Raw genomic sequence first — 26,600 nt, 5'->3', positions numbered from 1 at the left:
TTTATTCGCGATCGCAGTGGCGGGCGTCCCACGAGCAGGAGCGCCCCTGCTGGTTCCAAAACCCAGTTTATATACTTTTTGATGACGGGACCCTCCCCTGTTTCCCCACTGAGGGGGTGATCCAGGCTCACAATCTGTCTGATGCTTCCCAGACAATGCATGGCCTTCAGTTGCCGGCCTGTTAAATTTCGAATTTCTTTCGACTTTTTTACTGGTTGAAGCGGTAATGGTTCTTCACTTACCTGACTTGACTCAACACCGTGATTTTCCCCGAATTGTTCTACGGAGTCTGGTTGTCTGCATTTTACAAGGTCGCCTGCTAAGCGTTCTTATCGCTGCAAGCACACCTCGATACCCCATTCCTTACCTTTAAACAACGTAACTCTGCAAAAACAACATTTTTATTCCCACGAGGGGCAGGGCAGGCCCCGCGGCGCGTGGCGGCGGGGGGCGGGGGGGCCCCGTGACGGCACCGAACGCGGGGGGGGGGCGGTATGGCCTCGGGCGGCGCGACCGGTAGCGGCGCGACCGGCAGCGGCATGGCCGGCGGTGGCAGGGCCGGTGGCGGCGGGGCGCCGGGCGGCAGCCCAGGAGCCCGATCAGGAGGAGGAGGAGCAGGAGGAGGAGGAGGAGGAGGAGGAGGAGGAGGAGGAGGAGGAGGAGGAGGAGGAGGAGGAGGAGCGGCCGGCGGCAAGGTGAAGAGGCGGCGCCACCGTTTGGGCGCCGCGAAGCCCCCCTGTGCCAGGAGCAAGCGGGTGAGGAGCGGCCCCCCCACAGCGGGCCCTTCCCCCTCAGCCCACCAGTTACCCCCTTACTTACCCCCTTACCTTACCCGCCCCTTTATCCCCTTAGTTACCCCCTACCCACCTCCTTACCCCCTTAGTTACCCCCTCGACCGCTTAGTTACCCCCTTAGTTACCCCCTCAACGGCTTAGTTACCCCCTTAGTTACCCCCTCAGCCCCTTCCTAACCCCCTCAGTTACCCCCTCAGCCCCTTACTTACCCCCTTACCCCTCTACCCAGCCCATTACCCCCCTCCTCCCCCTCCCCTTCACCCCCAGCCCGCTGCCCTCAGGACCCCCAGTGCCACCCCCAGGGCTTTCCCCGCTCCCTGCACCCCTCCTCAGCCCATCATCAATTCTCTGAACGTTACCTGCCAGGCTTTGCTTCTCGTTTGTGCTGTAGGGTACAGCAGGTTGACGGTGAAAGCGGTCTGTCAATTCGGGGTGTGAAAATCCCCGTGCTGGAGGGGGGACGCGCCGAGATCCCTCCCAGCAGCTCTTTGCTAAGAAATGTCAGGACGCCCAGAGAGATGCTCTGGAGATGCCCTCTGCACATGTTTGTTCAGCCAAAACCTCTCCGCTATTAAATGAGCAACGTAGCTGAGGGGATTGATTATCATATGCAAAACCAAGGGAGCGCTACGCATGGATAGCTGCTCAATTAGGTTTTTATCACTTGCAGAAATGCCAAGTCCCTTATACCACATATTGACAATCAATCTTGTCCATCTAAAGCTGGCCTGGAAGGGCAATGCAAACATTCCCCACGCTTACAGAGCAACCGTTGAAACCTCTGGCTTGAACAGTGCATTAATGTTGAAAGTGCCATAGCTTGCGTGTGCCGACACTGTGTAGCTAACTGATAAACCTTACACGTGGATTAAAAATAATCAGTGGAGATGGTTTTCTAACTTTTCCATTGTCTGTTATCTCTGCGTGTTTTCCAGTAGGTTTATTTAAAGAGTGTGCCAGAGCAAACACGTGCGTGGGGATATCTGGGGGATTCTGCACAGAGAATGGCTGCTGCACATCCAGCGCAGATCAAATTAACAGTAACTTATCGGGGAAGAGTTTTAATGATTTGATAAATAGACAAACTGATAGGTGTTACATGTGTGCATTTATTATAGCAGTTAGCTTTGTAACCAGACGAATCGTGCAAATGTTCATAACGTAAAAGGACGAGCTTTGAGCAGATAGCTTGCTTAGAGCATTTGTCAATTAATTTCAGTTTATCTTCAATATCATGTCCACTCTGCAGAAGGTTCTGTGGCTTAATGTTAATTGTCTCTCAGTGATGCAGTTGGGGAGGCACGAAAGCGACCGATGCGATTTTGTGAGGTTATACCTCTGGTTCTGATCCCTACCCCGCTGTTTTTCTCATCCTTCCCCCTACAACTTTAGTCGATAAGTCGATTCTTAGAAATACTTAAATAGATGTGTTTTGTGTGCTTGTGATCGTAATTACAGCCCACCAAACCCTCTGTCTCTTACCATTAAGCTCTGAAGGTGCCTGGGCACTGTAGACAGTATAGTTAGCAGCTTCAAAGTTCCTGGGAACTAGTCCTGGATCTAATTTACCTTTTTTTTTTCCCCCTGCCTGCAGGAGGGATGATTAGCAGGATGCCTAGCTCATGATTGTCAGCTTTCTGGATATTAATTTTTATTATTAATTTTTATTATTAATTATATTCATTTATATTAATTTATCTTTTATTTAACCGTAGTTCCTGGGGCTTTCGGTCAGGTGGGAATTCTCCGATCATACCCGATGTATGCCGCAGAGTCAGTCTTCTACAAAATACAGCAACAGCTTTAGAAGGCTCTTGCAAGAGGAGGTGCTGGTGCTATAGCTATAGCTGTGTTTCTTCCAGGACATCTTCTGGGTTAGCCTGACTGTTGAGAGCAGAACTGTTTTTTGTGCGTATAGTCACTGCAATTCAGCATTACTAAAATTGAAAATATTTAGATTCACTGATTTTAATGGGTAGTATGGTCCTGACTGTCGCAGTAGATAATTGCTGAACTTCTGGTTTAGTTGGTTTTCACGGGAGGGTGCGAAGAGGAAGAGTCCTGGAACAAGTCTGTAGGTCAGGAGCTGTTCAGGCGTAGAGTTTCCTGATAGCCTTGCAGATTGACGACCTGCTGGTGAATTTTGGCAGAGGTTTCAAAACTTTGAACCTTGCCAAGGTCACTTGGAAGTGCAGAAAGTGATAGGTAGTTGTAAATCAATCTTAGGTGAATTTTAGGTTTACCAGAAGTGTAGCGATCCTATGCCAGGGATCAACCTCGTCGTCGTCTTCTGAATATTTGCTGTATAATATCTGTCTTCAAGGTCCGTGGAAGGTGGTATCGCAGCATATGCTGTTGACTGCGTTTCTGTAATTAAACAAGTGTTTTTTCTTTCAAGCAGGGAATAATTAGCAGAATGACAGAAACGGTGAAAAATATTGTACCGGCCTGGCTGCAGAAGTATTTCAATAAGCGTGAGGAGGAGTGTGTAGACAGAAATGAATCTGCAAACCAGGAGGAGACTCCGGTAAACTATCACCACGATTATTCAGATGAAGATACCATAATCGATGAGAGATTCACGCCTGAACCAGCAGGAATTAGTAGACGAGGTATGTGAAAAATCATTTGGAATTCTGGCCATCTGTATTTATTCACAGATTTCTAGTTTTGAATCTGAATTTCAAAAGGAAATTGGAATGAGGGTTTTGACAGAATGAAAAAAACCCAAAAAAAGTCAAAACAACTGTTTGTGAAACCGTCTTAGCTTTAAACTGTATACACAGTTACGAAGCATACATCTTATGCTCTTGGAAGGCATCAGTTAACTTTAGGTACTCTATTAGCCAGGTGCTAAATGCTGAAAATAAGTCATTTGCAAGTGTGCTGGGTTGCATTTTCCATCTTTTAAAAGATATGGAATGAAAATCTGTCTAATTGCCTAAGGCAATTAAAAAAATTAATTTGTTTTGCAGTCTTCGAAACAAAAGACTAGATGCTAGAATGGCAGAGGAAAATTCCGTCTCGTGTCCCGACTTTGTTTGTTTTGTTTTTTTTTTTGTTTTGGGCTTTGATCAATTTAGTAAAGTTCCTCGTTAACTTGATGGTGAACTGGGGAACTTGTGCACGGATGTGGTTTATGAGATTATTATCCTTAAAATATTCAATAACTTTAAGGTCTACGCGGGGGGAGGGGGTGTCTTTGAAAAGGTATTTGGACCGTTGGCAACAAGGTTTGCAACTCCTTTACCTCATGAAAGATTAATTTGTCTTATATCCAGTGCCTCTCACTGTTCCTGTAGTCCTGTTGTATAAATTTGCATCTATTCTTATTTGAGTTTCTCTTAAATTAGCTGTTTTGGGGAAGTCAGCTTTTAATAAGTAAAGAAGTTTTGTCTGAGCGTGCGTAGGTAACCATAGATAATGTGGAAAGTCAGTTGCTTCTGTTGTTGGCAGAATCAAAAAATAAGGAGGAAATATCTTTGCCTCCAATCTCATCTAATTGTAAACAAGGAGATTGATGGCTTTCTGTGTAGCTGTAGCTTGGGAATGAGTTTGGAGAAAAGAATAGAGAAGGTCTTCGTGACTGAGGAACACATGTTGGCTTTCCTATGTAACTGCGTGAAAGGAGCTTTCAGTAAGAACAGCTGCACTGCAAGCTTGCTAACTCCAGGAGATCAGGAGCAGGTGGACACCCTGGAACCTTTTGCAGCTTATGTTGCTGTCCGTGGGTGTTGCTTACTATGCTTAAGAATAAGATTTTTGTTTTTAATTATTACTACATTTTGAAACCAATGTGTTTCTTCAGTTCTGAGGTATCAGTGTGCTGGAGCCTATATTGGGTGGCCTTCCGCCTGAAGAACTTTCTGTATCTCAAATGGTGCTGTCCTAAAAATCTGCTCATGGTTTGGAGAGCTAATTAGTGGTACTGCAGTGGTTATGAAGATTGAACTAACTAGTTTAAGCTTCAGTTCAAGTATCAAGAGGATAGTGGCTCAAAGTCATTTGAATTGCCCAGATTCCTGGGAGAGACAGTAGGCTTTCATCAGGCAAAATACCCATGAATAGTTCCATTCATTTAGCAAGATAGACTTCAAGGCCACCTATTCCAGGCCACTGGCATTGTTTGCAGACCCTTTGCTTCAAGAGGGAAAAATGCTCATCTGGTTACTTGGGTCAACATCCTTGTCCCTTGGGTCAAAATCCCAATAGTTAATGGGTAGGAGATGATGTTTTGCCTCTAACGTGAGCTGATATGGAAGAACTTGGGAAAAAAGTACTGCAAACGTTCATTTTCATGTTGTGTATTCAGATTAATGTAACCTTTGTTCCAATATTATGGAAGCTGCAGTGTTATCTGTAATTTACCGTGTAATCTCAAATTTTGTAAAGCTTATTGCAAGCTGTACATGGGAGAAGGAGTATATATGTTTGATTTAGTGAATGGCCAAGTCAGCGTTAGAGCATTTGAGCACGGGGTCAGAATGTGGTGTTGTAAAACCTCATAGTTAACTACTTCTGGATGCAACATTAATACTGTGTATCGCAAGCAGTGTTGTTGTTGTAGCCAGACAGTTAGATGCAACCGTATCTGGGTGAGGAAGAAGTTAAATTTGGCTTCTCTCTTTTTGCGCTTAGAACTTGGCAATAGCATGGCTGTCGATAGGAAACAGGTTTTGGCTTCTGTGAGCTTGTCTATAGCAAAGCTAATTATCTCCCTGTTCTTGTCTAGAACCATCCACAAGTAGATCAGCACTGAACTTCCCAGTTGTGTTAACAAGGCCCTCTCTTCATCGGGGCCGTCTGAATTATACCATGCTGGATTCTCCTGTCCCACCTTGTCAGCCCTCGACATCTTCTGTATTTGGCATTGGCAGTCCTAGGCTGTCCTTCATAAAAGAAATAGAAGATTCTACCTCTCAACAAGACGATGATAACATCTCAACAACCAGTGATTCCTCCTCTAGAGCATCTGATGAAGGTGATTTTTGTGTTCTCTGTTTAATTGACTTTTTTTTTAATGTGAAGTACCTTGCGTTCTTTAATATTCCACATCACCTTAGTAAATAAAATAGGTGAATGTCAACTTTGGATGCGAGAATTAAATTGAATTTTTAGTGTTTTAGAAGTATATAATCCTATCACCTTTTTAATAGAAGCGTGCTTTGGAATACGTTTATGATACCCTGATGTTAGAAAGAGTCAATGCTGAAATATACACGTTCAGCTAGGTTATATGTAAATTTTGAACTGGGACGGTAGGAAATCAGGCTGACTTGCCGTAGCTTGACAACTAGGCTGATTGTCTAGAAGGAAGAGTGACTCAGAATATCTAACAGACAGCTGGTTAAATGTGAATAAGTGCAGGTGACAAATAGGAACACGAGATGTTTTCCTGTGTTTCAGCAAGAGAAGATAAAGAAACTACTCTGTCATAAGCTATAGGCTGTTTTTTGACCTTTCTTGGTAGAAGGCTTCAGCTGTCAATACTTTCATGTCTTTTGCCAAATTCATTGAGGAAAGCACACCATTTTAAAATAAAAAATAAGCATCGTGTCGATGTAGGTTGGTACGTAGGTCTTCTCGCTGAAAGGGCGAACAGCAGGTTTGCAGCTTTTTCTAGTCCCCCATATAGACAGGGACTGACGTGTGCTCAGCAGGTTTTGCAGAGAACTTTTGTACAGCTGAGAGTAGAGTTGCTGGGCTTTAGCAATATAACCTGAGTGCACTAGAACTTTCTGGTGTGTCTTCGTAAAACATACATGGGCAGAAGATCGTTAACTCTTAGAGCAGCCTTTGGGGAATCTTCCAGGTTTAAAACCTATGCGATTATGATCTGTGCTGGCCTCCAGCCTTTTACCAACACAGAAAAAAGCTTTGTCCGTACAAATGCACTGATGTTTATGCGGTCCTCTTTTATCTTAGCCTGAAGGAAAAAAATATCTGCATTGGAAGCACAGTATTAACTTGGTAAGATTGCTGAAAACTACTTGCAGCTCTGTGAACAGTTTTCAAGTTTGTAGGTGATACTTGGTTTTCAGTCTGTACGTGAAGTTGATCTATTTAAAGAAGCTGAAGTCATGCTTATTTTTCTGTAATGAAGAACTTGAATTAGTGTGATCTTTATTGTTAAAGTTCTGTACGTACGAGAGGCATTTACATCTAGCATACGTCATTTTGGCAGATGTTGCAGTTTTAAAAAATACTTCATCGTCACTGCTCTGGCCCACAGAAGCTGAAAGAACTCATTCCCTCTCGCAGCATTCTGCAGCTAGCTCTAAGAAACCTGCATTCAGTTTATTTGTTTTTGGAGGACTGTGTCCTGTAAGTACTGCACAGTATTTCTTTTAATCAGTTTGAATGTGTACCTGTTTTTCTATCCACTTCTCATACTGTGTTTCCGTAGGTACGTGGAAGCACGTCTGTTTTTAAGCAAAACCAGCTTGGGTTTTCTCCATTTTACCCCGGAAAGACGGCCTATGCCGGTGGTGCAGCTGTAAGATCAAGGCAGCCAAAGACGGAACCTTATCAGGTATGAGAAAAGTAGTGTAGTGGGAAATAGTGATGGAAATAAAAAAAGCAGCACTGCCAAAGGAGCTTTGAGCAGGGAGCTGAATATGTGGTAACAGTTGCTCTTCTGCCCTCTTGGTCTACAAAAATAGACGTCTGAGATTGATTTCTGTTTAAATTCTTTAATGACAGTTTTTACCACAGGTAATACTTGTCAGAAAGAACAAGAATGACAGTTTGGGCTAGTTGTTGGTAGTTGGGGTTTCCTCTGTTGTTAGGTCTTTCAAAAAATTCCATTCAAGTGCCATTGTCTGCCTCTGACTACATTACGTTAAAATAACTTGATGCAAAAAAGCCAATGACAGCATAACTTTGAAAACTTGTGTTTATGGTAGCAAAAGCTACAGTAGTCAAACCTGGCTAATATTTATCTGTGGATCTTCTTTTCCAAGCATGCCTACATTCATGCTATGGATATGTTGTATAAACCTGCAGTCTTTGAAAATATCTAAAATCAACGTTGCTGATCCTTTGTTCTTCTGGTACACAGAGGCATGCAGGACTAAATGCAGTCCCAAGATAAGCAGTAACATGCTTTCTGTTTTGAACGATTCATATAGTTCTTGGAGAGAGTTATTTGCCCCCAAGAGTTCTTGGAAATAGCAAATAAAAACTGCTGACAACTCTGATTAGCTAGAGCTGAATCGAAAAGGAAAGTCAAATCAGGTTTGGTAGGAATGTATTTAAATGAAAGTGACTTTTATCGATAAATCAAAAGGAATTTGAAGAAAATGAAAACGCGGGTTTGCTGGCTCTGTTCTGACAGTCCATTTGTGCAACGGAAAAAGGGCAGTACAAGTACCTCACTTACGGGAAACCTTGAAACCTTGTGGTGCAAAGCTGGGAACCCTCTTTGGTCGGCTATTTTTGTTTTTTACAATATTACTGCATTATGGTAAAAAGAGGAACCAAAATACTAGGCTTTTAAAGGAGAGAGTAGCTTGCTTCTTGCTGCTTGCTGTGAATGACAGCAAGGTACTAGAGAGTCCAGCGAAGGGCCACCAAGAAGATCAAGGGACTGGGAGCACCTCTCCTCTGAGGAGAGGCAGGGACTGCTGGGCCTGTTTAGCATGGAGGAGAGGAGGTTTGGGGGGATCTTATTGGTGTATATAAATACCTGAATGGATGGTGCAAAGAGCATAGAGAGCCATTGTGTTTTCAGCGGTGCCCAGTGCCAGGTCAAGAGGCAACAGGCACAAACTGAAACGTGAGGCTCTGTCTGAGCATCAGGAAATGCTTTTGCACTGTGCGGGTGATGGAGCCCTGGCACAGGTTGCCCGGAGAGGCTGTGGAGTCTCCCTCTTTGGAGGTCTTCAAGAGCTGACTTGACATGGTCCTGGGCAGCCTGCTCGGGGTGGCCCTGCTTGAGCGGGGGGGTAGACCAGGCGATCTCTAGAGGTCACTTCCAACCTTAACCATTCTGTGGTTCTGTGAGTCTCACTTGTGTTTTTACACGCTGCGTGGTCTGCTTCCTGTCTTCACATCGTGTGATAAGCACAGTGTGGTTATTTGAGGGGTTTAACCTGGGAAGAAAAAAAGTCACACCAAAGGAAGTTTTTGACTGATATTTGAAGTTGGGTGGTGCAAATAAACAGTTTACTTTTTCAGTGTAATGTTTAGATCTGTTACAGTTTAAATCAGATCTTTATCTTTTAAGACAAAGATTTGCAGCCAACTTTAATCTTGGGGGAAGGGAGGAAGCAAGAGAGAAGTAAAACTAGTTCCTGGTTATGATTGTATACACTGATTTTAAGATGGTACACTTAGACCATCGTGAAACTCTGAGGTCTGTGTTGTTACTGAAAATGCTTTCTGTACCACAAGCCTTTTCTTGAGTTCTGTTTCCCTGATTACTGCTTCGGAGGCCTTAGCAGTCCTAGCATCATCCGTCTTGACCTTTTACAAGTACGGAGTTCTTTTATTGCTCGTGCAACAAGCACGTGCAAGATGCACTGAGGCCCAAGGTAAACTTCATTAAACTCCGAACGTATTCTCTTCTTTATGGCTTGAACTCCCAGTGACTGCATGTTTCTCTGTCATCAGAATATATTGATTGTATCATCAGTGTAGCCTTGGGACGTAAAAAACATGCCTCCTTAGCTGAGAATTGACCATTGTAACACTTAAAATGCTAATTTTTCAGGCACAAAAGAGAGCGAAAGCTAGAGAAGAAACTGTGCGGTCCCACGCTACCTTGAGTACCTCAGCGTGGTGCATCTTGGAGGCAGTGGAGAAGCTGTCAAGCCCTTTGTTGGTAAATAGCACTTCTTTTAATCTGTTTTTGCTTCATGTGTTTATAAAACTTAGTAAATGTGCCATCAAAGGATAAAGATAAAACTATTCTTCCTTACGTTGTGGCCGGTTTAATTTATTGCGCTGTTTTTTCAACAGGATGCTAAAAGAATGACATCTCTTTTGCCGCTGTGTTGTGTAAGTTGACCATGAACCCCCACATTTTTGTTGCAGGGAACCCTCTCTCTCAGGAGAAAAAAATTGCCCTCTAATATTTATGCTTTGTTTTTTCCCTCAGCCTCCGGACATAGATAAACCGGATATTACTGACTTCCAGTCCAAACGAAGAAAGGTAAGAACCAATAATGTCTTAAGCTGAGGTAGATAACTTTTTCAATGCTTTATCACTATTAGAAAAATTTTCTCAAACCTCAGTGACAACATAGACATCAAATCAAGTTAATATTGGCATGTATCCACAATAGATGATGGGCTGTGAAGATTACTCAGGTTAAGAATTATGTTATCTTTGTAAGTTGAGAGCAACAGCTCTAGAACACACCAAGTCGTTTTATCTTGTCCCCCAACTTGGGGTGAAGCTGCATATTAAAATTCCTCTTGAGGCAAGTTTTCTCTTGAAGAAATGATCACAAATAGAAAAATACTGCTTGAGTGGTCATATAGACTTTGTACAGACTTCCGTGTTCATTCGGGCACAGAAAACTAATTTTTCTGCTTTTTATCACCATTCAAAGTAAAGAGGAGGAAAATTGTTAATTTCCGACGCTATAAATCTTACGCTCCTAAATTCCTATTTGGAGGTAGCACAGAACTGGTGAGAATGCTGTGGTAAAGCATGATTTCCTTTCATTTTGTTTAAAAAATGAAAACTAGTCATCTTTTTTTGATGACTTTAGTTAGGGGTATCATTAAATTGCAAAACTGTACCAGGCACAATAGCTCTTGGTGTATTAAATGCCTAACTGGGGGAATTAATATTTTTCATTTTTACCTTTAAAACCAGCGATGAACCATCGTTGGAGTCTGATAAATTTTCCATAAAATTAAATGGGCATCTCTTTCTGCGAAAACATCTGTGTTTCCAGTATCAGTCTGAGTGTACAAATGACCACTTGTTAAGTGTATGGGCTTCTTAGGCTGGAAATCAAAGTGGACAGTAATACTGGTTGCTTATTGCTTTTAACTCTTTCAATCTCTGTATTGTTTAGCCAGCACAATCTCCATTTGGTAAAGTTCTAAAATGAATGTAGCAGCAACTGCTTAGTTTTTAGGGGGGTAGAGGTTTTTTTTTTTCTTTTTCTTTTCTGACGCTATAAATCTTAACGCTCCTAAATTCCTATTTGGAGGTAGCACAGAACTGGTGATAATGCTGTGGTAAAGCATGATTTCCTTTCATTTTCTTTAAAAAATGAAAACTAGTCATCTTTTTTTGATGACTTTAGTTAGGGGTATTCTTGGGCTTATTAAATTGCAAAACCCTTAAATGACCACTTGAAGATCAGGTGACTGAAGGAAATAACAAGATGTGCAAACTTTTCATCTTCTGTTCTAATGAGAAAAGGGACAGTGTCTCAAGAAGTTTCTGTGCTAATTCCTTGACTGGATGGATGTATAATTAAGTTTACAATCACTTCAGAGTTTACAAACATCTCAGATTTCCTGGACCATCTTTTCACCATCTGCCAAATTACAAGGGCATGGAGAAGTGAAGTATATCATAAATATTATCCAAATAACTAAAACCAAATCTGGTGTGAATTCTCAGTTATATTATAGCAATACACCTGTGATAAGGCATTAAGAAAGATCTGCCAGATTTGCAACAGAGAGCCTGAAATTGTCAGCCACTAAATGAATGTTGCACGCAGCTGTCAGTGGGTGAAAGGAGATAGATTGTCTATTCATAATACTAGAATTCATAATGGTGGCGGGAGAAGGGTAGCCCGTGATGAGAAGCAATTATTTGCTGAGGAGACGATCGTGTGTTTTCCTGCTAAAGTGAACATGCGGTTGACGGAACACTTGTGCACTCGGGCTAAACTTCTGCAGTGGGTAGCAGTGATGTGGTATTTTTCTTATTTCAAGGAACTGTACCAGGCAGAATAGCTCTTGGTGTATTGAATGCCTAACTGGGGGAATTAATATTTTTCTTTTTTACCTTTAAAACCAGCAATGAACCGTCGTTCACTCGAAGTAGATTTGTGAACTTACATAAAACATGTCTTATTCAAGGTTTCAAACTGAATGTAATATTTTTTAGAAAGATGTATTTTTGTATACTTTAGAGAGAGTGTGAATCCTATTACTAAGAGCTGGGAGATACTGTGAAATTAAAGCTGCGGTGTAAACGATTTCCTGTTGGTATTGATTTGAACAATAGCATGCTTCCTAAGACTGTATTTTCTGATCCTTAAGACCGCAGGCGGAGCCATCGGTAAATCTTGTAGCCTTTAGGGTTTGTTTTCTGTCTGACAGTTCAGTTAAGTCAGTTTTGCAGAACACGCAGTGGTCTGTGTTAAAAATTAACTCTGGTCTGTGAAAATGCTTTGAAAAGGGAAGTCAAACCCACTACTTGAAGTGCATCTAATGCACATGTAAAGCATTGGATCATATTTTAATGAATGAGATTATTGTAAGATTGACAAGTTGTTTTTTTTGAGTGTGTTCTATTGTTTGTGTAACTTTGAAGGGGGAAAATGTAGGGGATGTGAAGCCCAGAAGCCTGTATAATTAGTTGCTTAACACTTCAAATGTTAAATTAATGAATTAAGCTACTAAAAAAAAAAAATCACAGTGTGGGCAGAGGAAAAGATAGGAGCATATTCTAGGAACATGGATTATTTTAATTATGGTAGCATGAATTATTTTGTCTATGAAGCTAACTGCCAAATTTTGAAACGGAATTCAGTCAGACTTTGGCTACTTATATATAGCTTTATGGATTTCGTTACTGGTTTTCTGGTGATTTCCCTCTACAAGTTGAACGGTCTTCAGAATTTTCAAATTGTATTCACTGAGTGCCAAGACCGATGGGGGGAGGTTTATAGTTCTGTAATTTGTTTTCATCAATAAATATTGGAATTAATTTGGGTGGACATAAGGATAAATTGATTGCTGTTTCCCTTTCAAAGCTGGAATCCCAGAATGCATTCCAGCCTCCACCTGTTAAGAGACTTGTGACACCAACGGTAAACCGTCAGCCGATGCGTTATACGCGGTATTCTGAACCATCACCGACTTCAACTACTCAGTCCAGCAAAATTTGCCAGAGAGGAGACACAAAGTTCCAAGTGAGTACATTTTTGAGTCCTTATGTGCCTGTTTTTTTTTTCCAGTCTTGGAATGTTTCTCAAACCAATTGTTATCCTATCTTTGCAAAAAGTACTGATAGTATGTTTGAGGCGAGCTTTAAGGCAGTGGGAACCATTGTGAAATAGATTGAGCTTTTATGGATTTAATTCTGTTTTTGGAACACTCAGTGTCTTGTGGTTGTTTTCACGATGTCATGATGTGCTATTGAGTCATCCTGTTCTCAGTGAAAGAATATTAAAAGACAGAAATGTTTTCCTTTTATATTCTCATGTACACAAAGCTGTCACTGATGAAACATGCTCGTGTTCTGTGTAAACTATTCCAGGTGAGCTATGTGCTCCAAGTGAGAGTTCTGACAATGTGCTGAGTTATCGGTTTTGATTGCTTTGGAGTAGATGGAGTCTGATAAATTTTCCATAAAATTAAATGGGCATCTCTTTCTGCGAAAACATCTGTGTTTCCAGTATCAGTCTGAGTGTACAAATGACCACTTGTTAAGTGTATGGGCTTCTTAGGCTGGAAATCAAAGTGGACAGTAATACTGGTTGCTTATTGCTTTTAACTCTTTCAATCTCTGTATTGTTTAGCCAGCACAATCTCCATTTGGTAAAGTTCTAAAATGAATGTAGCAGCAACTGCTTAGTTTTTAGGGGGGTAGAGGTTTTTTTTTTCTTGTTTGTTGATAAATGATAGAAAACAGAAAAGTATGTCCCTTTTACGGGGTTGGCAAACACAAGTTTTGATGAAAACTCTCCCCCCCACACACACAATTTTTGTCATTTTGTTTAAAATAATTACTTTCTTTGTTAGAGGATTTGACAAATTTGATTTAGTGTTCTATCAGTTTGTCCTCAATGCTGAGTGAAGCAGTGATGCTTACTTTAGCCCCAAAATTTAACTGAACTGTACCCACAATGCTGAATTAGGGAACAACGTTAAGTAGGTGAGGTGTATTCAGGGCTATAAAATTAAAAATAAATAAATAAAATAAAAACCACAAAAAAACACATGAAGTGGTTGTTGGTACTTTGTGTATTCTGTACATATTCAGCTAAGTCTTGAACTAAACTTAACTTGCAGGGGATGAGAGAGAAGACTTTGCCTGCAGAACAGCGAGCAGAACCATCTGAAAGGTATGACATCTATTAATTTAAAACTTACTTGAAGAAAGAAAGAAATCTCCTTTTTCAGTACGGTCTGCACCTGAAAGGTGGTGACAGTTCTCAGTAAAAGGAATGGGAAATCCAATGAAAATTTTGTATTTTGAGGCAGCTGCAAAGTCTGGATTGTGTTTGAAGATCAATAGAACTTTGAGAAAATTGTTGTTTTTGTGAAAGGAAGGAAGACGAGCAAGAATAAAAGTACTGATACACCACTTTTTATCCCAAGTTTATCTTCTGAGAAGGATACGAAGATGGGAAACGAGGCACGTTATAATGCTGTATCCACAGAAAGGATCTTTGCTATTGGAGGCCTTATTTTTTCCTTCTACAGGAAATATGGCTCATTTTGTAGTTTAACTAAATCTGTAGCATTACAAATTTTGCTTTGACAGATATTTCATGGTTTATAACTCAGTTTACTTATAACAAAATAATTTGTCCCTCTTAATGTTCCCTAGGGGAAAAGCTATTAGTTTTAGCTATTTAATTGCTTGCAGTTTGAAAGCTCTGTCCTAATGGGATGATTCTTTCTGAAGCATTCTTTAGAAGGTGAAGTAGGGGAAGTGAGTTACAGTTCAGGAGGATGTTTATTGATGTGTTTTTTTCTTTATTTTTTAAGCAAAAACATGGAGGAAGATTTATGATTTATTATTCTTTTTTTTAATACTCCTTTCATGATGAAGTTAATTGTCTGCTTTGAGTTCACATGAAGACCATGTGTTCTTTAGAATCATTTGAGTCCAAATGCTAACTCATCTCTAAAATAAAAAAAATCCAGCAGAATTAATTGAATTTCTTCTTGAGGAGACTGCTTTGTGTTACACTGCTTTCTTGGTTTAGGTCAAATGAGTTATCCTCCAGATAATATTGATGGCTTTTCCTTCTGGGCAAATGGTGTTTTGGGTAATAATGCTTGAGTTAAGGGACTTTGCACTCGGTTTTTAGGGAGTCGCTCTTTTCAAAGAACAGTAGCAGGGAATTTTGTTGACTCTATGCTCATCTGCCAAGCAATTCTTAGGTGACCATGGGCATTCTTTGGCTTGCAGAAAGAACTCAACACTTTGTTTTGGCATCTAAAAGTTGGACTTCACAACAACCACCTTTTTAGGGGTGGAAGCGACTGGCTTTAAGGTTCTGGTACAGGTGCAATCAGGTGCTGGGTTTTAATTATGTTTTTTTCAAACTGTTCTAAATTGTCTTTGTTAGAACTCCTTTCTACTTCTCCATTTAGGAAGGAGATACAGAAAACTCACACTGCTTTTGATTTCGTTCACAAAGTTTATTGCAGTGCCCTACCTTTTGTTTGTAGAGTAGGTAGTGGTGGTAGTGTTTTTTGTGATGCTGGTCTCTGTTGGGTGCCATGTTCTGGAGCAGGAGCACCACACTGATCTGCTGGCAAGAGTCCCTTTGGACAGTTGAGTTGGAATACTCAGTAAATCTCTGGCCCACCAATGCTATATATTTATGCGTGTGTGTGTATATATATATATATTTTATATCCTGAGTCCAATTGTAGATTAGACTTGCTTGAAGGCTGACAACTGTCTTTGCCCCCTTGAAGCTCACAGGTGTTAACAGAAAGAGGAATATGGGCTGTTATGGGCAAGCGATAGTTGTCTGAATGAAGATCTATTTTGATGTAAGACTTTTTTCAGAATTCTAATGGATTGACAGTTTGGATTAGAGAAAAGTCTGAGCATCTGCCTTAGGGATCTGTCTTCCTCTATGCAGTTACAGTGCTAAGCAGGCTGTTGTCAAGTATTTGACAAGTTTAGACCAGTTCTCCTCCTCAGTATTGTGGGAGTTTGACCTGGTGTCTTCCAGTGCGATCTAATGCACTTTTGTACTGACTGACTGATTGGCTGCAAGATAAGCTTTGAGGTCACAGTTTTTCCAGGCATACTTCATTTTCTTGCCATAGTACTTTTGTTAGAGTTATTCCCTATTCCACTTCTGGTTTGGGTTATTTTTTCCCCATTTGCTCTTGGATTAGGATATCTTTCTGGTTTTGAGCTAGGCTTTTTTAAGTACCAGAAAAACGCCTTTGTATGCCTTACAAAAGGGATCTGTATTCATGTCTGAAAAGACTTCTGGAATGTTGGCATACCCAAACACCTCTGCTGTTCCTGCTGATGGCCACATGAAAGCCAGAGCTGCTTCTGAAGCTTAGGCCATATTACCTTGCCACACAAGTCTAAGGCGTCCCTATTCTATCAGAGCTGTTGGCAGTGTTTCCCATGTGTATGTGTGCATATGTGCACTCTTTCTGTATTTTTGTGAGCTGTTCTTTTATATCCCTGCAAAAGATACACGTGCATCGCAGAATCAGAGAACCAGTCCTATTTAAAGGAAGCACTGGAAAATAACAATCTAAATCAGCTCTTCTATTTCAGGTCTTCTGGCTTAGTCATTGTTCCCGTGTGAACGGTGCACTTATGTATGTCCTTTTCATTGCTGCTGTTAATAAAGTTTTTCCTATTTAGAACATCAAGTATTTACCAGCGTTTAGCAACTTGTGAGACAGCTTTAGTTTTTTTCTGATCAGCAGGTTTCAATTCTAGGACTAATAACAGCTCTAATATCTTGAAAAAAAAATTTGGCTGGTAATTTTTTTTTCTCTTGTTTCCCCCAACTTCTGTACTGTCGTGTGCTAGCAATGTGACCAGCTACAAATTCAGTACTGCTGCGTCCAATGGTCTGTCTTCAGGAGTGAGTAGCGGAGGTGGCAAAATGAGAAGGGAAAGAGGAATACACTATTTATCAAGAGCTGTACAAGAACAGGTAAGTGACTCTTAAATTAATTGCTGTCACTGAGCTTACTGAAGTAACTAGCTAAGTGTGTCAGTTTTATTGCATCATAGTAAATTATAACAATACCGCTTTATTTTTGCATTGTTTTTGTTTTCTTGTGGGTTTCAGAGCAGGCTCCAATTGATTTCCTGTGTTTGAATACCTGAACTTTGCTTATGTAATTTTGAAATTTTTAATTCTCTTACCTTGGAGATTCTTCAAACTATAACATTTCTCGTTAGCAATTGAATGAATGAGTCCTAAGAAGAGAAGTAATGTTTTGGTGAAGGTTTGTATAGTTTTTCTACAGGAATGATACTTGAAACGAGTGCCAAGTATAAAAAGAAAAAAAAAAGCTTAATTTTTGGTTTCATATTTAAGTCGTACAGAAAGATACAGGCCAAGAGTGTGAAAAAGAGTAGTAGAAGAGAGCATTCTGCATGTCTGCTAACGATGACTCAGTTTTTGATACTCACCCAACTCATTGTGAGAGAGTTTTTTTCTCATTTTAATAGGAAAAATCTATTCCATAAAACTATGACCATGAATATTCAGATTATTTTTTCTTTTATTGGATGTTATATAAGCTGCCTGTAAGTTAATTTAAGTATTTATGTTAACATTAAGTATTTAATTAATATTAAGTTAATATTAAGTATTTAAGTTAATTTAAGTTTCAAATCATTAAATGGGACTTCCGGATGATGCAATATAAAGAAATCGTAAACACTGTTGTTTATTCCTGTAACGCAAATAAAATAATGGTCCAAATATCAAAAGTTCCATAAACTTTTCAAATCAAAACTGTGAAACAGATGTAAGCTACAGGATGCACTGAATATCAGTAGCACCAACTTACACCCCTGCCTAGTCATTTCTAAGTAGATCATGATAGTACTGTACAAATTTTGGTCAGATTTTCTATGCCATTTAAAACATAACTCATCCAATCTTAGTAATCAAATAAAGTAAGTGGCAGGGATGAAAATTGAAGTTGTTAAGAGGCTCTCTTCTGATTTTTATATTTGCATCCTGATACATGGTATAGACTGTATTTACCAGAACACAATCTTCAGTGCTGTTAGTCTGACTTTCTTTGGTGCTTTTTGTGTTTAGTTTGGTTGTTGAACCTACCTGCTTCTTTAAACATTACCTCTTTCCACGTTCCCTGCTGTAATGACTTTAGAAACTTTGGCAGCTATCCTGCCTAATTTTGCAAGAGGAACACTTTCTCACTTGTCTTGAGAGTGTACTCTTAATTGAAGCCATGCGAGGGTAGTTAGAAAGGATGATGCTTCTCCAGAGCTTTGATGACTAAAGTATAGAAAAGAAAGAAAAAAAATGTGATCTGTGCGTCTCTGTTCTGCACAGGTTTTGAGTTAACTTTCAGTGTTCTTGCTGTACAGTTGTTGAATAGAGTATAATGTGGAAGCAGGCCTGCCATAAATTAAAATGACGTGGTAGACAGAGGTGGGGAGATCGGGATTTCTTCTGGAAACTTGCTTTCTCTTAATTTGTATGGATTTTTGTTCTATTTAATTTTGTTAATAAATTGGGTGCGATGGGGTGAGAAAGTAGTATGTCTTGTATAAGAAAAATTAAAATTTGCAACTTTAGGAAGTGGAGGAACCAGTGCTACCGAACATACCCCTACCCATCAGTGCTGCATCGCTGCCTCAGTTCAATTCTAGTTTCGTTGGTAGTAGCGCTGTCTCAGCGTCACCGAGCGCTGTTTCAACAGCAGCAATGAGCACGGCAACTCCAGCAGCTGCGACGGGCATGGCAAATCTATCAGAGGTGGAGGGCATGACAGATCCATCAGAGGTGGAGGGCATGATAGATCCATCGGAGGTGGAGGACTTGACAGATCTATCAGAGGAGGAGGTGGAGGACATGATATATACAACGGCGACGTCGGGCATAACGTGTTCAACAGTGCCCTCAGGCTTGACATATCCAATAATGGCGGCGGGCATGCCATATCTGCTGATGACAAAGGACAAGGCAAAGTCAACAGCGGCAACGACAAGCGTGGCAAATTCAACGGAGGCGGCAGGCATGGCAGATGCAGCAGCGACGGCGGCGGGCAAGGTAAATCTTTATGCTATAAATAATGTTTACAATGAGTATACTGCTTTATTGCGAGTTGACTTTTTCTGTGGTGCTCATGAAACTAACAAATATTAGTTTCTACGCAGCTGAATGAATTGGGGTTGTATGCCAGTTTGGGGAAAAAGGCATAAATGTTTTGATTCTGCTTCTCTCAGTCTTAGAGCCTGCCAACTCCCATTTAACGTGATTGTATAACTGCTTCAAATGCTGTGGAAGTCTGGGGGGGAAGGGGGGTGTGGACTTTATGCCAAGTTATTTATAGTGGTTTGGGCAGGGGTAGAGTTAATTTTCTTCGTAGTAGATGATGCTGTGTTGCAGATTTGTGAGCAAAACAGTGTTGGTAAGGCACTGGTGTTTTAGCTGTTGCTGAGCAGTGCCTACACAGTGACAAGTCCTTTTCTGTTTCTCACGCTGCCCTGCCAGCGAGGAGGTCGGGGATGCACAAGAGGCTGGGAGGGCACTCAGCCAGGACAGCGGAGCCCAGAGGACCGAAGGGATATTCCACACCATTTAGCGTCGTGCTCAGCAATAAATGCTGGGGGAAAGAAGGGGAAGGAGTGGGGAGTATGTACAGGGTTATGGCATTTGTCTTTCCAGGTAGCCATTACATGCGATGAGTCATTAATGCTACCTCAAATTTAACAACTTTACTTCTTTATTTCCAGTTCTTTTCCCTGTTCCACTTGGAGGGAGTGAGCGAGTGGCTGTGTGGTGCTTAGTTGCCTGCAATGGTTAAACCACAACTTTATTTAAGTTATTAAATTAGAGGTAACGTGGTCATATAAGCCTCACATAGAATGAGCCTAGGGTGCAATAATTGGCATATTATTGCAATAAAATAAACATTAATCTGTTCCAGAGTACTTGAAATATTTTTTGTACGGTTTGAAGTAGACAGCTGCTTTAACATGTTGAGGTGTTTGCTGAAGTTCTTGGAGTATCATTGGGCTGAGTTTGCCGTTCTTCAGCTTCCTGGCTTGCTTTTCCGTGCATTTAGACCTAAGTAGCATCTCCAGCTTTTCCTCTCAGTTTCTGGAATTTGGTTTTGAAGATATTGTCCTATACCCACTTGGAAACTTCCCTGTGTTTTATTATTACTTTTATCTGCAAAATAACTCAAACATCAGGTTTTTCGACGTCACTGCGGGACTTCTGTTGGGTAGTGAATTCAGGTAGTTGTTGCTCTTAAATATAAACCTTTAATTCTTTTGAAAATACAGATACAACCAGCAAGTACTGTTAGCAGTCCTGAGTTCGCGTTTTCATCTCCAGTTGTGAAATCTACTGAGGCAGAAGTGCTACCTACGTCTTCTGTAAGTAAAATAATAAAGGAGCTTGACTTTTTTTCTTAGGCATTTAGTAGGCTGTTGCAGAACACTAAAGCAGAATCTGCCTTGATGGAGAAAAGTATGTAGGCTTCTGGCTTATAATTTGTCATTCAGCATGCGTGCTACAAATGTGAAGAGCAGCTTTCAGATTTGGTTTTGTGTGTGCATTCGATTGGAGTTCCTGTGGCTTGAGAATCTGAAAAACCTCTCTTGTTCATAGCAGATTGGGTTTACATTTAGTGTTCCCGTTGTAAAATCGGCAGAACTTTCTGGACCCAGTGGTACTCCAGTGACGCCCTTTCTTACCCTAGGTAACTGAAACTTTAGCACTTCAGATCTGAAGTGCTGATTTTCCTTTTTTTCTTTATTAAATCTTCAATCTGTCCTGTCTGCGCATGCTAGCAATTCCAGGCAGTGTTGGACTTCTGCAGTATTTTTCCAGTGACAGATCTGCTTTTATATTTTTTTTTTGTTTTGTTGCTTTTTGTTTTGCTTGTAATCATAAAGCATTGCAAAGTAAGTAGAATTTGTGAAGATTCTTATGTGAGAAGCATGAAAGCTGGAAATTCTTGTTTCTAACAAAAGTGAGTATAATCTGCTCTAACTAGGTCACATTGTGAAAGCTGTTTTTGTTTTCTTTTGTTTCAAAAGACACCACCACCTCAACCAACATCAACACACAGAAAGAGGAGGTCAAAGATTTTGCTGGTGGTCCCTTCACCACTGCCCACGTATTAAAGGAAGGAAGCGTCTTAGACGTTCTAAAAAATCCTGGAGAGATAATGAACTCCTTTTAAAAAGATGCTGCAAAAAATACGCTAGCATTTTTTATTAAAAAAAAAACCAACACACGACTTATGGTTAATAGAGTATCTGCTATAAATATGAATGTAGGAGAGCATTACATTAAGCGCTGCGTTTGTTAGGGTGCATCTGCCCCCTTCTATTCTAAGTGGTGTTTGTTGCTGGAAGTAAAACTGCAAGATGAAAAGCAGATGGGTTGCATCTCCTTTACGTGTTAGGATGTAATTGTAAATGAGGTACTAAGAGAATTAGCCAGATAATCGGTGTTTCATTTTAAGTAAATACAATTTGTGGAATTGAAAAGGAAATGTTTGTAAAGCTCAACACTCCTGTCCCACCTTCAGCCCAGGTGAAGAAAGAATAGGAAAGAGCTTCAGTTCCAAATACATGGCGAAAGCTGCGAATCTTTGGGCCTTAGCTTACAATGGCTCCTGTGGATTAAAATTTAAACTGCAAACAGAAGTGGAGTGTTTTACGTTAAAAACCCTTTTCTGAATTTTGTTTTTAAGCAATTGCAATTGTTTTCAACAGTTTCATAAAGTGTGTTTTTCACATTGTTCAAAGACTTCATTTTTGACTAAAAAAAAACCAACAAACAAACCACAAAACAACTATGTTCAATGTAGATTTACAAGCAACTTGAGCTGCTGTTTAAGATGCATTTCCTTTAGTCTTTCTGTATTAGTAGCTTGTCTTTCCTGTTAAAATTGCCACCTTTTAAATAAGGAGTTGTCCTGTGTCCGATGCATTTTGAAAAAGATTATAGAAAATTAGACAGTTGTTCAATTGTCTTGAGTTTTTATTATTTAATTAATATTCAGCATCTGTGGGAAAATACCGCATGGATTGCTGCTCCGAGTACAAACTTCTGTACAGTTACTGGAGTAGATTTGAGTCATCTGCTACGGAAGGAGGAGCTTTAGAAATTTGATTCGATTGGGCATCGCGTCTTAATCAAATTGTATTATTTCCATTCCACGTTGGACTGTCAGATTTCAGTCAGCTACTGTCTGTTTGTACTTGTATCGACCAGTGAAAATGTTGATTTAAAGCTTGCTTGGAAACAAAGAGTTAAATGAAGCTTTAACGAAATGTTCTGTTGTGACCCAGTGCAGCAGATGAAATTTCATCCGTTTAGATAAGATTTCTGGGGACTTCCTGTTGCGCTCGGTCTGAATGTCTAGTTGTAACCATTGGCACCTGAGTTGAAATTTTTGCCCTCTAGTAAAGTCACTTAGTTACATGTAGTGAGGTGCCGCGCTAACAGGAAGACTTTTTTTTCTTGCTTCCTAGACTTTGGATTGTTGAAAACACGCTCTTCTACGTCTGCACAACCTACAACAAGCACAGTGGTTTATACTAGGCCTGCAATAACAACTTTTTCTGCAGGTAAAGAGACTTCTAAACAAGCATCGTACTGGCAATCTGATACATGTGACCCTTTTCTGCAAAACAAAGACATAAAGGACAAATGTGTAACTTGTCAAGCTACTAAAGCGTCAACAGTTGAGAGTATGAAACAGACAGTAAGTTCAAGTCAATGCGACACCTCAAAGCCAGCAGCGCCCCCAGCAGGGATGCTGGGCTTTGGAGACAAATTCAAAACAGTACCTGGAACGTGGGATTGTGATACATGTCTTGTCCAAAACAAACCGGAAGCTACAAAATGTATAGCATGTGAGACACCAAAACCTGGAACGGGAGTAATGCCTGCTCTGACATGACCAGTGGTCACAGACAGCTCGGTGACAGTGACATCCTCCTCGAGCAGCACTGACACAACAGCCACTCTGGGCTTTGGAGACAAATTTAAGAAGGCGAAAGGCTCTTGGGACTGTGGAATATGCCTTGTACCAAATAAGACGGAAGATAACAAATGTGTAGCCTGTCAGTCTGAGAAACCAGGTATGGTCCTTTTTTTCCTGTTGTTTCCATCCTAGCCTCTGTGAATCTTGTACAGAATAAAAGTACGTTGCATATATGGAATATTTTAAGCAACACGATTCCCAGGTACGGTTGATGGGTTAGCGGCTGTCTGCAGGATTGGTTTACAGGCACTTCAGAGGTCTCAGCCCAGGTTCCAGCCTGTCGCATAAATTGAACTGATTGTGAAATGTATTAGTACGGAGCTGGATCAATGCAGATACCCCCGGCTTTGCAGCTGGTGAGGGAAGATGGCTGAAGTGGGTGACTTAATTTAAAAACAACATAGTGATTTTTCACTGGCGAAAATGAGAACTCCATAGAAAGAGTTAAAAATGACTGCGTTTTTCTCTTTCAAAAAATAAGTAAAAAAAATTACAGAATGTGTCCAAAATGCCTCTACTCACCGTTTGTATGTAATTGAGGGGAGATGTGAAGCCAGATTTCAAGACAGTGTAGTCTTAACTAGTCTTAAGCTAAAGCAGAGAGATGCCTATGAAGGTCAGTGGTAGGCTTCAAGAAAGCGAGTGACCCGCTGGGTAACTTCTTCCGGGCAGTACTGGGTTGTTTCCCATTGTGTGTGACCGTAATTGATTTTGAGCGTGGTTGTATTGTTTTTAAAATACGATTCTAATTCTAACTTTGACTCTAAATGTCATTTAACATGCCATTACATCGAAAAACACCTGTGCAAATATATCGTGGAAGAAACAAATTAAGGTGGACTAGACCGGGCTTTTGTAATCATCCTGTGCGGTAAGACTGAAATTTCATGAGGTAAGATAATGGATTTCAGACAGAGTTGATTCTCTTGGACTTCCAACCTCTGAGCGGTCAGTCGGCATCTTTGTCTGAGGCTCTTGCCATTGCAAGGAGGAATTTTGGAAATGAGGGGTTTACTGTGACCATGGTGCAGTGAATTGCACGGTTACGTTGCACTTGTCAGGAGGAAGAGCGATGCAAGTAATACTAGGATAAAAGTTTTCTGCGTGTGCTGTGGAAGGGAAGAGCCATTCTTGTCTTTCCGGTTTTGAATTTGAAGCGTTATCTTCTGCTTCTCTCTTAAAAGGCACCTTTTTTTTAAAAGGCACCTGTCAGGCCTCTTTATGGAGGTTACACTGTGGTCAACAGCAGCAGAAGCTTGTGTGCTGAACAGAGTTGTGTGTTGTTTGGAAGCTTTGAGTTCCACTCTGGTTTTTTTGTTTGTTTGTTTGTTTCTTTGTGGGTTTTTGGTGGCTTTTATTTTTTTCAGGGGCGGGGGGGGGAGTTGTGGAGTAATTTTGAACATTTCTGTGGGATTTGACAAATCAAATTTAAAAGTTAATGTTCATTTTATAGTTCATGTTCAAACAGGATGGTTAACTGTCTTGTTTGTCTCACAGAGGGTCCAACACCTGTGACCAGTAGCAGTGCATCTGCATTTTCTGCTCCTTCTGGAGAATTTCTGGATTTAGACAAATTCAAGAAGCCCGAAGGAAGCTGGGATTGGGAGACCTGCTTGGTTCAAAACAAAGCAGAGGCCACGAAGTGTGTAGCCTGTGAAAGTGCAAAGCCAAGCACCAAAGCAGAGCTCAGAGGTAATACTTAATGATTAAAACGAGGATGCATATTCTGTGATTTATTTTTTGGTTTGCTCTGATTTTTTTTATTTTCTTACCTGTTAAGCACACTTATTTTTTCCTTTGAGGTGTGGCAAAATTATTCGTTTTTCCTGTAGGAATATTGCCTAGATAACATCTGTTTCCACACTTTTCCCCAAGAATAAGTTTATCCTTTTTAGAGAAAAGCTTTCATTAATGACGTGCTTGTTCTTTACATGCCCTACACGTTGTTCATTTGGAGTTCAGACTAAAAACATGATCTTTCAAAGAAGTTCGTATACTTTTTAAAGCCAGGTGGTGGGCAGAAAACACAGTTGTGAAAAGTTTTATGTAGAGAGGAAGCATGGGGTTTTCTTGTTTGTTTTACTGTTTGGTGGGTTGTTTGTTAAACAGTTTTGACTGGAAAGATCAGGACTAGAATGTAGTTCAAACCTTCACGTACTGCAGATACACCGTGGGTTACGGACTTGACATTCACTTATTTCTGCAGGTTTTGGTGCTGCGGCTGCGTCCACAAAATGCTGCCTTGCCATCATTTACATTCGGTGTTCACTCAGAGTGTTCAGGTGCAGAGTCTGCAGCTGCCTCACAGTTTATTTTGGGAAGGACAGAAGAGAAGCAGTACTTGCAAACCAGTACTTCAGGTAAACAGAGTATCTTTTGTCTTCACTTGTGCGCTTATGTCCATCAAGTAAGACCTCTGAAACCATACTAGAAAAAATCTGCGGGATTTGATATGTTCATGTACTAGAGCTTTAGAAAAAGTTTAATTCCTATATGCAGCATGTCTTCTGTCCTGGTTATTGATACGTACGCAATTAGTAGCAATCCCTTTTTTGATCTCAACACTAGGTTTAGACAAAAAATTGCGACACCTTAAGGAACCTGTCCTGCATCTCATACAAGCACAGAAGTTGTAGTGTCTCAATGCTAGCAGTACAGTTGGTGGTAAAATCTTTAGTAGGGTGAAATAGAGGCCTCACACTTTTCAGAGAAAAAAAGAGATGAGAGAGAGTATCTTATTCCCACGTACTTGCAACTATGCTGCAGAGTGTACTGCTGTTACTCTAGTGCTACAAAGGTCCAAAAATCACTGAACAGTTATTAGCCAGTTTTGTATTCCTTTAATTTGTTGAAAGACTGCGTAGAGGATTGAAGTTTTTATTGAGGATCACTGTGTGGAAAAATTCTGATTGTTAAATGTCATTTGTATGACTTAAGAACCGCGTTTTGGAGTACAGAATTCAGTATTAATTCCAGAAGGGGTAAGGGGAAGGACATTAGCTAGTAATCCCGAACAAAAGCAGTGTATAGAGCTATACTGATTTTAATCGCAGTATTCTTACAGTTGGTCTGTTACTGAATAGATATGTTTTGGGGAGATATGGTGGCCAGGGAGGCGTGTGTGTTTGTGTGCTTCCTCTTCTAGTTAAGGTTCTGGGGTTTGGTTTAGTCAGGAAAATTCGATGAGGCACCTTGTGTAAAAAGAAATGTTAACCAGTATTTTTCAACACGGTGTAGTCCCTTAAAAGTGTCATAGATGAAAAGAGGCCATAACCGCTGGGGGAAAAAGTTAGTGGGAAACTGAGAGCAGGATCACATTCAGTAGTGAGAGAGCAGCAGCCTAGGGAAAGCTGATGAATGACTGTAACAGATAGTTCTATTTTAAGTGTAAAACAACACTCAGTACTTTATAATGGTGGTCTTACCAGAGGGTTCTTCTCCATGGCTCCTAAAAGCACGTCTTGAAGGCATTCGAGTGCAGTGAACTTAAGCTGTAAGAGTTGGGCTGGTAAGCTTGGCCTGATTTGAAGCTGTAGGCACGGGGCTATAATTTCTGAACAGGCTACAAAAGAAACTGTACCACTGTGCTTTTCAGTGCTCCGTTTAGCAAAGCCATCAAATTGTTGCAGGCAATTGATGTTGTTCTTCTAAGAGCACCTGAAAGAT

The 26,600-nt window shown here is 40.6% G+C and overlaps 1 protein-coding gene across 1 annotated transcript; it reads left to right on the top strand.

Annotated features, from left to right (window-relative positions):
* Positions 1 to 668: 668 nt before the first annotated feature.
* Positions 669 to 20,346, top strand: LOC310890914 (nuclear pore complex protein Nup153-like; the record flags this gene model as incomplete). Its single annotated transcript, XM_083853237.1, has 13 exons — positions 669 to 755; positions 3,196 to 3,406; positions 5,527 to 5,775; positions 6,979 to 7,118; positions 7,201 to 7,326; positions 9,508 to 9,618; positions 9,756 to 9,794; positions 9,895 to 9,948; positions 12,749 to 12,907; positions 14,010 to 14,062; positions 16,747 to 16,873; positions 18,500 to 18,973; positions 20,215 to 20,346. The coding sequence occupies exons 2-13, from the start codon at positions 3,211 to 3,213 to the stop codon at positions 20,344 to 20,346; spliced, it is 1,860 nt and encodes a 619-aa protein (XP_083709363.1). The 5' UTR covers positions 669 to 755; positions 3,196 to 3,210.
* Between the last annotated feature and the right edge of the window lie 6,254 nt (positions 20,347 to 26,600).

This window comes from Anser anser (genome assembly GCF_964211835.1).
Source record: "Anser anser genome assembly, contig: HAP1_SCAFFOLD_101, whole genome shotgun sequence".
NCBI lineage: Eukaryota > Metazoa > Chordata > Aves > Anseriformes > Anatidae > Anser > Anser anser.
This window is presented reverse-complemented; position numbering and strand designations above follow the sequence as displayed.